This window comes from Corvus kubaryi, unplaced genomic scaffold, assembly GCF_017639235.1.
Source record: "Corvus kubaryi isolate FWS band 111438036 unplaced genomic scaffold, C.kubaryi_AGA036_p1.0 37385, whole genome shotgun sequence".
NCBI lineage: Eukaryota > Metazoa > Chordata > Aves > Passeriformes > Corvidae > Corvus > Corvus kubaryi.
In genome coordinates, this window is record NW_024581127.1 from 2,374,208 (window position 1) to 2,385,399 (window position 11,192).

The window sequence follows — 11,192 nt, forward strand, 5'->3', positions numbered from 1 at the left end:
CTACTCCAACAAAATGAAAAGAATAATACAGCTCTTACTTCCACAGAGAGGGATGCTTATCCTGACGAATTTGCTGATCACTTCGAAAGAATTTTATACTGTACATTGACACACGCCACTGGCTTCTAATGCTCCTATATTTGACTGCCTTTTCATTTGCATCATAAACCTATTATGTTAAATACTTAGTAAAAACAAAGTTTTTAAACCGGGCAAAGAACATACACTTTGGAGGCAAGTTCACATTTTACTACTACTTAGTTCAATCTTTCCCTTTTTAACACAAATTTGAACTCCCGCTGAAAAAAAGAAAAAGTCTAGTTTGAAATACACGTGAAAGTTTTAGTCTTCACTTGCTTACAGTAGAGTTCCCCTATTGCTTGAACTTCTTATGCATTCCCTAATAAGACTGCACGCTGTTCAACGTCTGAAAAACGATTTTAAGTTCCAGTACAATTGTATCCTAAAGGAAAATACAAACCTTCATTCATTTCAGAGCACGGTGGAGCCTCGAAACCTATTATTTCCCCCCTGTATAATCGCAATTTCCTTTTTCACAAGGACACTCAAACTTTTTTTTCTTTTCCCCCAATGTAGCATCCTACCTTTGGCTAACAGAGACTAGCAGCACCTCTTTCAAGAACTACATGCTATAACTGCCAGCAAACAAGCCCACGACCAGGTCGGCGGCGGGAGGGATGCCCGAACATGCAGACACCAGCCGGTTCTGGCCAGCGGAGCGGAGGGAGCACGGCCGCGGTGCTGCGCCCCGGGAGGAGCGGGGCGGCGGGCGGACTTACCCGGCGTAGCGGCCGCGGTGGCCGCGGAGCGGTAGCGCAGCCTGGAGGCAGAGCAGACAAAGGGGCAGGAGCCTGCTGAGCGGCATCGTGCGGGGCCGCGCCGTCACCGCCGGCACCGTCACCGTCGGCACCGCCACCCCCGGCACCGCCACCGCCGCCGCGCCCGCCCCAGGTGGCGGCTGGTGCCGCGCACACAAAGCCGGGGCCGGGGCCGCAGCCGGGAGGAGCGGGGCTCTCGGAGGTGTCGCTGGTCGCCAGCGGCGAGGGCAGAAAGTCGGGGTAGGACGCCCGTCGGCCGCAGCCCCGCCGCGCCTGGGCACGGGGATGGGGACGGGACGGGGACGGGACTGGGCGGGGAGGAGCCCGCCCGCCCGCCGGGGAGGGCCGGGGGTGCGGGGGGTGCGCGGCCCCGCCGCCGCCCTGCCCCGGGGGGAGCCCGGGGGCCGGCAAGGGCCGGGCGGGGGCGAGCAGGCCCCCGCGGGCACGGCGGCTCCGTCGGGGCTGGCGGGACGAGGGCTGCGGCGGGGTGGGCTTCGGCTGCAGGTGCGGCGAGGCAGCCGGCCAAGGGCCGCTTAACGCGCAGTCAGTGGCATCGGGGGATTATCGATGAGGTTTCCCAGGCTGGGCAAGAGGTGAGGCTGATGAGAGGGCAGAGACACACTTCCATGAAACAAAGAGTGGTAGAACGTCCACTAGGAACCATAAAGGGAGGAGAACGTGGGATTTCAAGCTACCGGTGAGGTCAAAAATCTTGGGTCTGAGCAGTGAGAATGGAAGAGACACTGATACGATAGAGTGAATTAAAAGCCAAGCATGATTTTAAAACTGGACTTTTGCTATCTCTTCCGCACTGGTGAGGACGAAAGATCCATGTAAAGATAAGTCATTGGCGCACTGAGAATAACAAGGAAAATGGGAAGAATTTTGCTGCAAATTATTATAGTTTATAGAAAGCACATGGAGTACCTGTTAAAGAGAATGTAGGTAAAAATGTAATGTCAATATGGAATAAATGGTAGCCCCTTTGATACATTTATGTTGAATTTACTAAAAAGGAGCGAAAATTGTTTCAAACCCAACTGATTCTCAGCCTCTCTGACAGCAAAATGAACGAGTGGGCTGTAGAAAAATAAAACCAGCTGACATTTGAACGTGTGAGAACTACTGTAAATCCCTGTTAATGTTTCAGAAACACAGGGAGCCTTTTGAAAAAGGACTGTATTAAACCACACACACTTTGTATTCTCTGGCTGAAAGGCAAACAAGCATTTTCCTTTGCCTCTTTTTCATACTGGCACCAAATCTGACACTAGTTGTATGATAGAGTCTGGAGGTGGAAAAGGCTTTGTCCAAGGCAGGATTATTCTCTTCTGTCTGGTTATTGGTGTTCTCACCCTTGAGCTTCCCATCCCCCCATAACATGCCCTGCTTAAAATCTTAAATTTATTTCTGGTGAGAATATGCAGAGGTGAATGTGTGTGTGTGTGTGCTTAAATGCTGTACATCTCTTGTTGGAAACACTTTCCATTAACTACAGGCAAGCCTCCAAATCTGTTCTGTGAATCTTCAGTCTTATAATAAATGCAACTTCAACTTTACAAACACCTATTTAATAAAAGCTCTACTCTCTGTTCAGAAGTGACTTCAAAGGTAAAGTCGAGTAAGTGACTTTTGAAGGGGGTGAGTATGATATTAAAGCAAAGCCCACTGCTTTATTACACATTTACTTTTCTTACTGTTATTCTTGCGACACCTGAAGTGCATTGGGTAATACACTAATTTATTTAAATATTTTTAAAATGTAGTTTGGCTATTATATGAAAGTATTAGCTTTCCAGATGAAAACCCGCCTCTATTTGAGTTAGTAAGAACTTTACTTTTGGCATCTCTTTGTAGAATAATTTAGCTGTTATTCTAAAAATTTTGCTTTCAAGAGGAAAACTTGGCTTCATTTGAGTTAGGGAGGATGTAATTATGGGGGGCTTCTGTGGCTCTAGGTTTCAGTCTTAAATCCTGCCTTCCTGCAACATTCCTTGAAAGTAAAATGCAAGAAGGTATGAGATAGAAAGGAAACTCATGCACCAAAACTAAATAGTGAAGGAAAGTAACAAAATAGGGAATCAATACTCAAAAAAAAGGTGTCACTACCTTTGTTAATAGGTACTACTTCAGGCAGTTTAAAATACATTTTAAATATAATTTTAAAGCACACTTTTAAAGCTATGGGGAAGCTGGAGAAGGAAACAGCTCAAAAGTACCAAAAAGGGCTTTGACGAGGTAGGGATAGTGAGGCGGATACAGGTCCATTGATGCCTCCTTGATCCATCAGTTTAAATTTTACTGTGTTGCAGGGCATACTGGAGGGAGGGCTGGAACTCTGTCATGCTGGCAGCTAGGAAAGTATTAAAACACTGTAGTTGAGCCTGGAAGTTACACGTGGCAAGTCTACTTTCTCGACAAGAAGGGGCTATCTAACTTGCACCCAGACAAACAAAGGATTTGAGACAAAGAAGATCAGAGCTTCTATTCCCTCTCTTCTTGGAACAGAAAAGAGAAATTGCCAGGAGCAAGGACTGCTTGGTAGTAATAACAGCTTTGGATGGAACAGAAGAGAGCAAACTGAGATACAGTTTCCCTCTTAATGAATCAAGTTGTGGGATTTTTCACAGCGTCCTACACTTTACAAGGAGCGCATACTGCCAAAACAGAGGCAATTCTACACGGCGTGGAAAGAGGAAAGGCTTCATTAAAGTGAGTGGGCAGGCAGCCTACATCTGGTACCTGGACTTTAGAACATGCCACTTATTGGGAAGAGCAGAAAAAAGGGCATTAGCTTCTTATGAGCATATTTTATAGCTTTGAGTTTGCCCAACTCTGACCTTCAGGAGAAGGTTGCATGGCTTGAATGAACAATCCTTGCTGCACATTTGTTAGAGACAAAGCAGTTCAGAAACAGGAGCTTAAAAAGGGTTTGCATTTCCTAGTTTAAATCATACCCATTAATGATAAATTAGACTAAGCGTGTTCATGCTGGCATTTTCTCTGCTGTAACTCATTAAAAAAGATTGAAGTTGATTGAGCGTAATGTTCTTTTCAAGATCTGGTCTCTATTTCTTTTAACTCCCACAGAGACCTTGTCAGATGAAGGAAAGTGAAAGTAGCCCTGCTGGTTATGTTCTAGGTTAGGTTTGTGGTCTAAAAGAATGAATGTGATATAATCCATGCATGAGTGCCATGGCTAGTTAGCCTTAACTAACCACGCTGTGTAGTCAGAAATGTTACTGTAGCAACAGAGATCTGATAACCTGAGAATTGCCCACTCTTAGGGCTTGGTTATTCAGGTTGTGCTGGGATTTGCACTACCAGAGACGGGCTGCTGTTGGTACCTGAGACAGTTTCCTTACAATGAACCAGGGCTTGACATTGCCTTGGAGGGTATTCAGATGTAATTTTCTTACTAAAACAAAGTACAAGTATCTTTAGAAGGAAGGAGTTTTGCAATTTAGAATTTGACATTCTGTCTTCAACTTACTTTGGGATGCTGCATTACCATAACTGAAAAATTTTATCTGAATTTGTGTCAATGGCACTGAACTTTCATTAAATGGTTAAATGAAGTGGAAGAATGGAACAATTGCACTTAGAGAATTTCTGTCTTCTGCTCTTATTCTGTTATTCTGCAGGAGGACAGGAATACAGGTTAAATATTCTTTTCTGTTTTGTAGAATCAAGGGACATTTAAATATGGGTATGCTTTAGAAGCAGCTAAAGAAAAATAGATGTATAATAGACAATTCATCAACAGATCAACCCTCCATAGAAGCCTTTAGGAATCATACTGATAGATAACATCAGAGCACAGTATTACAAACCTGATGAATCCATTCCTTAGAATAGTTTTAGTCTTGGAAAGACTTGTATACTTTTGTTCATAGGTGTCTTTATACGTACAGAGTTCTTAGAATTAACCATAGGAGAAGAAAAGTCTTTAAAGGCTTTACTGCAGGCACCATTGTGAAGAAAAGTTTGTTCTGTCTTGAGATTCTGCGTTAAGACACATGTAGCAACTTGGTTTCAGACTTTTGGCTGAGTGTTCTGAAAAAAAAGCATTGCTCATGACAAATAAGAGGTGTATATAACTGGATAAACAAATTGCATTGAATATAGACTTTGTCTCAGATGTCTCTATCCCTGCTAACACACATAAAAATACGATATAAAAATATTCCCTATATCTTAACCTCCATGATAATTTTTTTTGAGTGAAAATACAGCCTTTTATTAGGCAAGAGTTTCCCCTATCTTTTCTGTTCTGCTGAAAAATTCATGGTGGGGAAATACGAGGATGGCAATTAAAAAATTTCTTGCATCTCCTACACAAATCATGTGTATTTACTTTCTGTACAAATGATTTGTGTGTAGCAACACACTGCACTTGTATTTCACATTTCTCCATCCTCTGAATTTCTGTACTTTATAGTGGTTAAAGATCTCAGACTTCTTCTAACTTCATGTAACCAGTATTTTGGAGTTGTTTTGCAGGTGGACGTACTAAGATATGTGGAGGCTGAATAATTTGTCCCAAGAGTTAAGAGCAAGTCTGTAGCAACTTTAAGTCTAGCATTTGGATTTCATGACTATAACCACTCAAACATATGGAATTTGTGAATTTGTATTAGATTGTACTTCTAATTTAAAAGGCAAACATTTTAGTTCCCAGAGTCTCAAACTTGTCTGAGGGTACTTGGGCTTAGATACAGTCTTGCTTCTTTTGCTCCAAGGGTAGTGACATATTCCCAATGAAAGATTTTATGCCATAAAATCAAAGAATCATAGAATCATTGAGGTTGGAAAAGACCTCTAAGATCAGTAAGTCCAACCATTAACTGAGCACTGCCAACTGCATTGTATGTTCAGTATCTAGTTCTAAAACACATTGTTTGCAATCACTGGAGACCCAGTTACAATGTTGAGAAGAAAGGAAAATTATAACAATGTTATTTTGAAACACCGCTAGAAATCTTCTGAATCAGCACTGCTCTATAGCTGCTACTGCCCACAAAAGATGGCAGGTGCCCAGTATTTATTTATATCAATTGGCATTTGCCATACATACGTGTGAAAATATTGAGAAGGAAAAGGTACTTCTGAAAGAGTACATTCAGTACAATGGTGTTCTGTGTGACTCCCCAGACAACTCCTGGCTGCAGACATTCTGCAGTGAACTATTATTATATCTTCTGGGAGGAAAGGGAACATTACGTAGAATATCGTACTGGAGGTAGGTGAAGCAGAAACTACGGAGTTGTTAATTTATCTGTCAGCTGCACTGGTATGAGAAGTGTCTTTCCTCCTCCTCTCTTTCTCACCCTTAACATTGCCTCATAATTATCAGGTCATTTTACCATCTGTGCCTGAAGTGATATTTTGATGGTCCTCCTTCAAATTCAGATGCCTCAATAGCTTGCAACTATATAATTAGGTAGCATGTGCTTCAGAGCTTTATGCAACTTGAATGCTGAAAAATGCTGAAAAGACTGGAAAATATGAATGGTGAAAAGTACTGGTATTACAGAATTCTGTCAATCCTGAAACATTAAAAAGCCAAGGAATAAAGTCTAGATCTGGTGAAATATGTCAGAGGAGGAAAACAAGGAGAACCCCGCAAGCATATTTAATGCAAACATCCTTGGGTCTTACAAGCAGGCAGCACTATGGCGAGATCACACCACCTATTGTCAACAACTCCTAAAAAAAGTGGATGCATGTGAGCTGGGCTATGAGAGGGAACTGTTTCAGTTGGGAAATGGAGAACTGCCTGATCCCCAAGGGCGCTGCTGGGCCTGCCTGCATCTGCCCAGGGCTCCCCAGCCCTGCCCACAGCCCAGGGCCCCAGGTCAGACCCTGCCCCAGTGATGCCACAGCAGAACTGGTCCCCAGCTCCCCACAGCCTTGCCTGGCCATGGGCCCCAACAAGCCAGGCCCACATCCTGGGGCTGGGGCTGCCCTGGGACACCCTAATACTCCCAGCTCACAGGGAGCTGCCTTTTTCTGCTCCCTGACATGTCTGTTCATCCTCTCCAGCTGGGTGGCTGACCCAGTGAAGGCACACATAGCGTGGCAGCTCAAACCAGAGGCAAGTGGCTACAAAGCCAGAAGAGGCAGGGTGGCAGGAGCTTGCAGGTACCTGAAGTTGAATTGTAGCTATAAATATGGAAATATAATGCCAAAAAATAATCTGAACTCAACCCCCCTTTTTGTGATTAACACCCTACTTGAATTTTACAGCCACTGAGTTATTTTTGACCAATATTCTACTAATTTAACAAGAGGTGACTTTACAAAATTTGATTCAGGAAAGAACTTCATAACGAGAATTTCATAATTTCATCATCTGCTGGAAGTTGTGGGATCCATATATTTTCACTGGAAGGTCATCTCTTACAATCTTCTGTTGGGGAGTCCTTCCTTTAAATGTGATCCTTTGAACTTACTCATTTAATGAAAAAATTTTAAAGAACAACCTGTAAAACTGTTTATGAAGAGAAAATATGGAAAATAGTTTGTTTAAAGAAAGAAAAATTTGCTGAAGATGTCCATTAATGTTTTCATCCAGGGCTCGTCAAGTATTTTTTTCACCTCACATCCGTGTTGGTAATGCTGTTTCACAGAGCATGACAGTGCAGGAAGGACACGTGATACAGTTAAAGAACATTTTAGATTACAATTTAGCTTTTTCTCTTTGTCGTTGGTAGGCAGAGTGATCTGAATGTGGTGTCTAAGCTAGTCCTTGCAGTACATGATCTGAATGCAGTATCTCTTTTCCTTCGTTAGAACAAGTACTAGTGTTTTATAACTCAGGTAGCATGTAGTCTTCACTTGTTGCTCTCTTAAATGTGGTGATTTCAGGCATGACAGCAGTGGCTGAGACACAGATGTGCAATTTTTCCACTTCGTATTTCCTTGGATTGATTGAAATTCCCCTCATAAGCAAATGAACCCGTCACCCCCGGCCAATGCAAAAATATACTTCTCTTGATAGGCTGTTCCACTGTTGGAGAAACAAAAAACCTCAACCTGGAAGCAATATATTAGGAAAAAAAAAAGGTTTTGAGCTGCTGTGTTACTGTCCAAAGAGGTAAGCACATGAAAACACAGAACAGGAGCAGACAAGCAGAGTAGAAAATACCTTTACCCCTCAGGAGCCTGTTAAACTGTTTTTCTTTCCTGAGTAGTCAGTCAGCAGATGTCAACTTGTTAACCAAGTGATTACTTTCTCTGTTGTTTCTTAACACTATTAAAAGTGTTTCACATACCCAATCTCTGTGTGACTGTAGAAGTGGGATAATCCTTTGTGGTAACATTTAGCTCAGGTATATGTGCAGCTGAAGTATGGTAGGTAAGTTCTCCAGGTAAAAAAACTCAATTCAAGTCCCTTATCAGCTCAATTATTCTATTCTCAGTTCAACCATCTTGCTAAACTTTAAATATTTGTTTGTTTGTTTGTTTGCTTTTCCAGCCCAGATTGTGTCCTGCTTTCCTGCCCACAACTTGTGCCTGATACACCAGACAACCAAGGAACATTTTTGAATCTGGACTCCATAGAGTGAAAACTCTCCTTATTCTAAGACATTGAAAAAAGAGCTGTGGGACCTTTTTCCTGGAAATGAATTACAGTTTTCTGCCTTCTATTAGTGCAAAACTTAGTAGTGAAGATCCATATGAAATGTCAAGGATAGTTTTTCCAAGTAACATCTTCATTAACATGGAAGTATTTTGGTGTAATACCATTTTGCATTCTGTCACGCAGCTATCACTGGATATAAACAAGTGACTGCATCTGAGAATATTGTTGTTTCAAAGAAAATATGAAATTATTATGCAATACTTCAGTCAAATTTTGTCAGATTGGTTGATATATCTGATAGAATTAGACCATCCATGCACCATGGAAACTGTTTCCATAGCAAAAAATCTCTTAGCTCAGAGACTGTTCGCCTGGATTAAATCCAAGGATTTAAACTGATAATCCAGAGCTTTCTCTAACAGCTAGAAAGGTCAATACTTATGAGGAAATTGCCACACAGCTCTCTGAAGGTTGTACCATCCCACTGCTGGAATATATTCTTACCCTCAAGAACAAGAGAAGTGTCATGATGTTTCCTTTCATTTCACATATCTTTGATGTTCCGAATGCCAACAGGTGGTTTAGAGGCAGTAGCACATCCTGCCAGTATTTTCAGCTACCTGCCAGAAATACAGATAATTGATGTCATAACAGAGTCTTCCTCTGTAATGCCTCAAAAAACCCCACTTACTCTACTGCAGAGAAACTACTTTTTGAGCCATCTAGTGAGGGTAGAGAGAGTAAAAAGCATAAAACAATAAGGTCTTTCACAATAGACACACCATTACCTGTTTGAAAGCTGATTAAGAAAGAATCATGGGGTCTTGAATTTGTGGATCGGCATATTAATACAGCACAGGAAGGACACTGATTAGGATTTGTTAAGGGCCAAATGAAAAATATATGTTATTTCCTAAATATCTCTCTAATAAACAAAAATAAAAACTGTATTGAATTGAATAACCTTCGAGAATAATTTATTTTATGGCCTGAAGACATCATTCAACGATTACTATTTTCCAGGAAATAGGACAGTACTGCCTAAAAGTTCATCCTGGTTCAGCAGCGAAACAGTGCAGTGATTAAAAAGGAAAAAGCAATATGTAACAAGAAAAAAAGAGAAATATATACCAGTGGATACACACATTCTACACTTTACAAATTCTGAGTTATAAGAGGATTTGAAGGCATCAGGAAGAAATTCATGACTGACAAGCCTAAGAACAAAGGGGCTTAAATACATTGAGTAGAGTGTAAATCCTCACTGTGGCAAAGAGGCACTGCTTGATGGTTAAATTATTAATAATGCAGAATTAACATAAGTGTTCAATAGCAAAATTTGTTCTGTATTTGTAAAGAAGCAAGAATCAACATTATAATCTAATACTTTAAGAGAACTGGGAATCATTTGAGAAGTGATCAAGGAGGATCACGAGCAATTTCTAATAAGGGATAAAGAAAATATTAATCATCATTGCCAGAGAGCTGTATCCTGTATCCTTTCATGATTTTAGATAAATAATGAATCTCTGAAAAGTTTATGCAAAAGTCAAATACTGTTCCATATTATGTATTACAGAGACAGAGTAGCTGATCCAGGTAAGGTTGTTGGTCTGAAGTCCCAGGGAAGACAGAGGAGTGGCTTACACAGGGTGCAGTTAGAAGAAAAATCTGAGGATTGGAGTGGAAGTAATGTTAGTCAATATGGATGGTGAAAAAAGGTACATAAAAAGATTTAAATCAAATATATTTGACACTTGTTCACAAACATAAGCTACCCCTCTGGGAGCTGGGTTTATTGCCATGTGGGTGCAGTATATTCCAACTTTTTAGAAGTACAATGCACGATTTCATATTGCTCAATGTTCTGAATAGCACAAATCAAGAATAGCTGTATGCCATACAAATAAAGTGCAAATTCACAGATTAAGAGACAAGTTAACAGGTGAACAAAGGAAATGGGGGTTAATAGGAAATTGTAATTAATGGGAACCATCTAAGCAAGGCTCCATAGAGATATGTTACAAATCTGATCTACTAAATTGAACCAGTGCAAAAAGCACAGGAACAGTGAATTAGAATAATTTGAGTGGTTTAAATTCAATATGATACCTGTAAATGGATAATTTATAACATTTAAGAAAAGTATTCTCTATTTGCTAGGATCCATAATAAATGTGGAAGGGACCATCAGCTGAAGTGGTTTAGTAGGAGACTGGGACTAGTCCTGTTCCCATTACCAGAGGCTGCTTGAACTCCCAATCATAGAATCAGGTGTTGAAACTGATCTTAGAGATCATCTAGTCCCAACCACTCGTGCCATGTGCAGGGACACCTCCCAGTAGACCAAGTTGCTCAAGGCCTTATCCAACCTGACTTTGAAGACCACCAGGGTTTGGGTATCCACCACCTTCCTGGGCAATCTGTTCCAGTGTAACCACCCTCACAGTAAAAAATTTCTTCCTAATATCTAACTTAAATTTCCTGCCTTTCAATTTGCACTCATTGCTCCCTGTCCTATCACTACAATTCCTGATGAAAAGTCCCTCTCCAGCTTCCCTGTACACCCTCTTCAGATACTGGAAGCTTAAAATTATCACCCATTGCATATTAAATATCAATATGAAAGAAAAATTACTACATGACAAAAGATGCCAGAATCTTTTCTTCCTAGTATTTACTATGTTGTTGGAAGGCAGTGGCTAGAACCTGAGGCCCAGAATCTGAGGGATTTAAGTTTTTGACTTGCTGCTAGCCTGATGATG

General features: G+C 41.3%; 1 protein-coding gene and 1 long non-coding RNA gene across 3 annotated transcripts in view; one reads left to right on the top strand and one right to left on the bottom strand.

Moving 5' to 3' along the window:
* Window positions 1-903, bottom strand: part of CPA6 (carboxypeptidase A6) — an 87,408-nt gene extending 86,505 nt beyond the window's left edge. For both annotated transcript variants that reach the window (XM_042036418.1, XM_042036417.1), the window contains exon 1: window positions 801-903. In XM_042036418.1, the coding sequence (XP_041892352.1) occupies window positions 801-886 (86 nt within the window). In that variant the 5' untranslated portion in view covers window positions 887-903. The remainder of the gene's footprint in view (window positions 1-800) is intronic.
* An 88-nt stretch (window positions 904-991) lies between these two features.
* On the top strand, window positions 992-9,384 carry LOC121668542. Its single transcript, XR_006017438.1, has 2 exons — window positions 992-1,079; window positions 8,320-9,384. It is a non-coding gene; the product is annotated as an uncharacterized LOC121668542 (long non-coding RNA).
* The last annotated feature ends 1,808 nt before the right edge of the window (window positions 9,385-11,192 follow it).